Genomic DNA, 4,427 nt, shown 5'->3' with positions numbered 1-4,427 from the left:
TGGAGGGGGAGGAGGAGGAGGAGTCGTGTCTAAATCGATGGGGATGGGAGGGGGTTGGCCCTGCAGCTCCGACCCCAGCTGGCCGTATTGGGCCCTGGGCTGACGGCCCGGCGAGGCCCGGCAACCTCGGCCTCATCTGGACGCTGGAAGGAACCACATCCTGAGGGGGTCCGTGCTCAGGGAGGGCCCTGCCCCACTCTGCTGCAGCCCCGGGGAGCAGGCCCGGGGCCAGGTGGGCCCCAGGGTGCAGCGGTCCCTTGAAGCCCTCGTGGAGGCCCTTCTGCTGGGGGAACGGTGCCCCCGTCTGGCCCTGGAGCTGAGGTCTGGGGGCTGGGGGGGACTGGAGGAAGTCCTGGGGCAGCTCAGAGCTGAAGAAGGGCATCTGGGAGAGACTGTCCCCGCCGGGGGCAGGCGCTGATCCGGTAGGCCCTCCGGGGCCCGGTCCTGGTGTGGGGCCAACCCGAGCCGCTGACAGAGGTCCAGCTGGGGGCGCGGCTGCTCCTCCAGACCCGGGACCCATCGGGGCCCCCAGGAGGGCCTGCTGCTCCAGCTCCAGCCGCTGCTGCAGGGCACGATGACGCTCCACCTGAGAGCAGATATCAGAGTCCAACTCAGAGCTTCACCCAAACAGACAAACGAGGAGGAACACGACAGCAAACTCACACAGAGGCGGATGTGGAGTTCATGTGACAGCTGCAGAAGCTCTGATCAGAAGGACCACCGAGAGGCGCCGCTTCACACCACATCAACTGAACCATAAAAGAACACTCATCCTGGAAACGTTTACCTGCGGTGGGAAGTCACCTGACACGTGCTCTCAGAGTTTAACCAATCAGCATCGATCCCCGCCCAGCCTACAGGGACAGGTCAACACCCCAGCATCAGAAAAAGCTGCACTCCTGCCTCCAGTCTGTCCAGGAGCCCTGTATCGCTCTAGGAGAGGCTGTCTGCATGGGCTGCTGCTGCTGCTGCTGCTTTGTGTCGTGTTTTGTCTTGCTGGTGTTGGTCTGTCTGCCTTAGGTGTCGTGTTGTCTGTAAATCCTTCTGTCTCTCTCTTACTGTTCTGTGTCAGTTAGTATAACGTTGTCTCATCTGAGTCTGCTTTCTTTCGTTTTGTGTGTTCTTGTCATGTCGTGGAGCCTCTTCCTGTTTAGTCCTGTAGAGACCAGAGGAGGCGTCTACAGACTACAGCTCCTGGTGGCAGCAGAGAGCATTGTGGGAGTTTAGCAGCAGCAGGACCATGACAGAGACTCTGAGGAGGATCAGGGGTTTAAACCAAACCAGACTCAGCCAGACCAGAGTTCCTGTCTCACAGAGCTGACTGAGGAACCAGGTCTGTGGATTGAAACAGAACCAGCACGGGCCTCTGACTGAGACCTGGTTCTTCTGTAAGTGGACCTGGTTCTACACTCAGTGATGCTTTACCTCCTGCATGAGCTGCACCCTCTGCCTCTCCTGCTGCTCCCTCAGCCTCTCCCTCCTCTCCCTCTCCTGGAAGCCCTCACTGAACGGGTTGTTGTCGTCAAACTTCACCTGCAGAGGAGGTGGAGACACCAGATTAACCAGCGTGGAGGAGAAATGAACCCACGGGGAGGAGNCTACATCTGATGGAGGAACATCTTTCTACAGCTAATGAGCAGAGAGGAACAGTCTGGAGACATGGAGATGGTTCAACATCTGCGCACATGAGCTCAGAGAGACACTAAACTGTCCCAAATACATATGCTGCGTCGGGCTATATTTCAGAGACACAGAGGAGGTGGAGCTCTACCTGTCTGAGGTGAGCCATCAGCGGGTCAGAGGAGGAGGTGGAGCAGTGGAGGCTCTTCTCCTCTTCCTCCCTCTTCCTCCTCTTGTATTTGGGAGGAGCTCTGTCTTTGTCGGGTCGGGCCGGCCTCTTACAGCGCTGAGCCTTCTTCTTGCTGGAGGGGTCGAGCGGATCTGGACCAGGACTGTCCCTGCTCACCTGGAGGAGGATGCACATCACCTGGTCATAAATACTGTCCTGACATCTGCCAGTACAGGGAAACTGTTCCACTGCAGCCCTGATCAGTGCTACTATGGCTCCTTCTGGACCTCCTGGTTCCTGCTCACACTGGGCTGCACTGGGTTCTAGCTGCTCACTGGTCTTCTGGATCCTTTTCCATCTTTGTCCAGTCTCTCAGTCAGATGTTTCTCCTCCTCTGTTCAGGTCTTCTCCGTGTGGAGCCATGATGCAGACAGAGGCTAGGTTCAGACAGCAGGCTAACGTCACCCAAACCAGACGACCTGTATCTGATCTTTTCATGACAGCCTGAACAACACAGATTCGATTTCTCCAAATGCGACCCACTTGGATATGTGGTCCTAAATCAGATGTGATCTTTAGCCATGCGACTTCTGTGTGAACGGCCAGGTTGCATTTATCCGACCTACACGCCACTGATACACGACTAACGTCACTACTCTACGTTCAGGTGGCCTCCACACCCACACGCTTCTCTGAAAAGACGTTACTGCCACTGGCCCACTGAACGCCCAAACCCTGGTTCTCTTCCTTTTCATCTTGAAACGACTACGTTGTATATGTGCTGGCTCCAGTTGGACAACTTTAAAATCACAAGATACGCTCCACAACAACCCAGTCTCACGGCAGTTGGTGAAATAGTGACTAAACTTCATCTATTGATTCGTGTTCCCCAGCATGAATGTCAAACCAATACATTTCAACTGGACTTCTCTTTTCATGTCTTGTCCCCATCAGACAGAGCGTATACTGTGACGTTTTAGTTGTTGTTTTCTTCCAACAGTCAGCATTAACCAGTTCTCCTGTTCTGGCCCGTCCACACTGATAACTACAGAGATCACTGTACAGATGTGTGGCCCACACTGACCAACGGCGCTGAGCAGCTACCGTGAGCTCCAGCTGCTATTAGCTCCGTATTCATTCAGATAGAAAAGGCAAACAAATACTACTACTAGCTGTAGGAATAGCTGAAGAGCGGCCGGGCCGTTAGCGTTTGTTTTAATTGCTTGGAAAGCGTTCATCACCGTCATTTTGGTTCTGACATGCAGTAATTTATCAAAATGTAAATGACATTCTCATAGGGCTGGTTACCGCCGTTACCATCCGTGTTTACTTCCATAAACGCTGAGCACGCTCGCTGCGTGTGACGTCGTCGTGTCCTCTTCTGCGCATGCGGGACACTTTTGGCTCGTATGAAGTTCACACAGCAGATCACATACAAGTCGCATTGAAGTGGAAACGTGAAGGAAGTCACAAAGAAATCCTCATTGAGCATCAAGTCCTGCAGTGTGAACGTAGCCATAGACAGACAGTCCAGAGGTCCAGAACTGAGAAGGTTCTGCTGCTCTGAGCTCGTTGTGGAACCATGTTCATGCAGATAGACTGATGGAAACCACAGCTGGACTGGTTTGGTTTCACTGAGCACAGCTGGACTCACAACTGTGGGCTGAATATTTCTGCTTGTTCATCAGAGGACACTCTGCTGTTCTGATCACTGAGCAGGATGCAGCTCAGAGTCACTGCCACTACTGCCCAATAACCACACCCCCCTCCCCCCAAAGTAAAACCCCCTCACCATGTTGCCATGGGAACCTGGTCTGTCCTCATCCTCGGACTGGAGGCTGTCATTGGACAGCTGGCGGCGGGCGGTGGGCGGAGCCTGGCCGGTGGGCGAGGGCGTGGTGGCGGGGGAGGTGTTGTCTTTCAGCAGGTGTCTGAGCAGCTCCTTCCCCCCGTCGCCCCCCTGAGGACGAGAGGGGGAGGAGAAGCCCTCGACTCCGCCCTCCTCCAGCTTTACCACACCTGCCCCACAGGCCCCCCCCTCCTCACATTCCTCCTGCAGGAAGAGCACAAAAACACACCTGAGTACTACAGTATCACAGTACTCCAGTACTACCACAGGACTACTATAGGACTACCACAGGGTGCTGCTGCTATACTACGAGTATTACTACAAAGTACTGATACGGTCACAGCTTTGCTACAGAGTACTGCTACATCAGCATGACTACGATCACAGTACTACAACAAACCTTGACCTCCAGACGAGCTGCACACAGGGGCCCTCTCTGGCCCTCCATGCCCAGGATGGAGGCTCTTTGTTGGGCTGCAGAACTGACGGACAGCTGCCTCTCCAGCTCCGATGATGGAGCCAGAGCACAGCGAGATGAGCTCTGAGGGAAGGACACGTGTGATTGGTCCATGCTGCCATGAGTGGGCGTGGAGCAGGAGGTGTCTGAGATGGCCGAAGTGGGCGGGGCAGTGATGTCATCAGAGTGCGAGGACAGCGGCGTCCTGACTACTCCAACCGCGGCGTCGTCTCCATCCCTCCTCCTGTTCCGCTTCTTCTTTGGTTTGTCGTCAGGGATGATGTCAGAGTAGAGCTGGATGAGGGAGGCGGGGCCTCCTGTGGGGGGGCAGG

General features: G+C 55.2%; 1 protein-coding gene across 1 annotated transcript in view; it reads right to left on the bottom strand.

Moving 5' to 3' along the window:
* Nucleotides 1-4,427, bottom strand: part of LOC103367566 (histone-lysine N-methyltransferase 2C) — a 52,866-nt gene that overhangs the window by 16,213 nt on the left and 32,226 nt on the right. The window contains exons 32-37 of the mRNA XM_008295646.1: nt 4,039-4,389; nt 3,582-3,842; nt 1,772-1,966; nt 1,506-1,623; nt 788-854; nt 74-617 (exon numbers count right to left, since the gene is read on the bottom strand). Of these exons, the coding sequence (XP_008293868.1) occupies nt 74-617; nt 788-854; nt 1,506-1,623; nt 1,772-1,966; nt 3,582-3,842; nt 4,039-4,389 (1,536 nt within the window). The remainder of the gene's footprint in view (nt 1-73; nt 618-787; nt 855-1,505; nt 1,624-1,771; nt 1,967-3,581; nt 3,843-4,038; nt 4,390-4,427) is intronic.

This window comes from Stegastes partitus, unplaced genomic scaffold, assembly GCF_000690725.1.
Source record: "Stegastes partitus isolate 25-593 unplaced genomic scaffold, Stegastes_partitus-1.0.2 Scaffold1062, whole genome shotgun sequence".
Taxonomy (NCBI): Eukaryota; Metazoa; Chordata; class Actinopteri; family Pomacentridae; genus Stegastes; species Stegastes partitus.
This window is presented reverse-complemented; position numbering and strand designations above follow the sequence as displayed.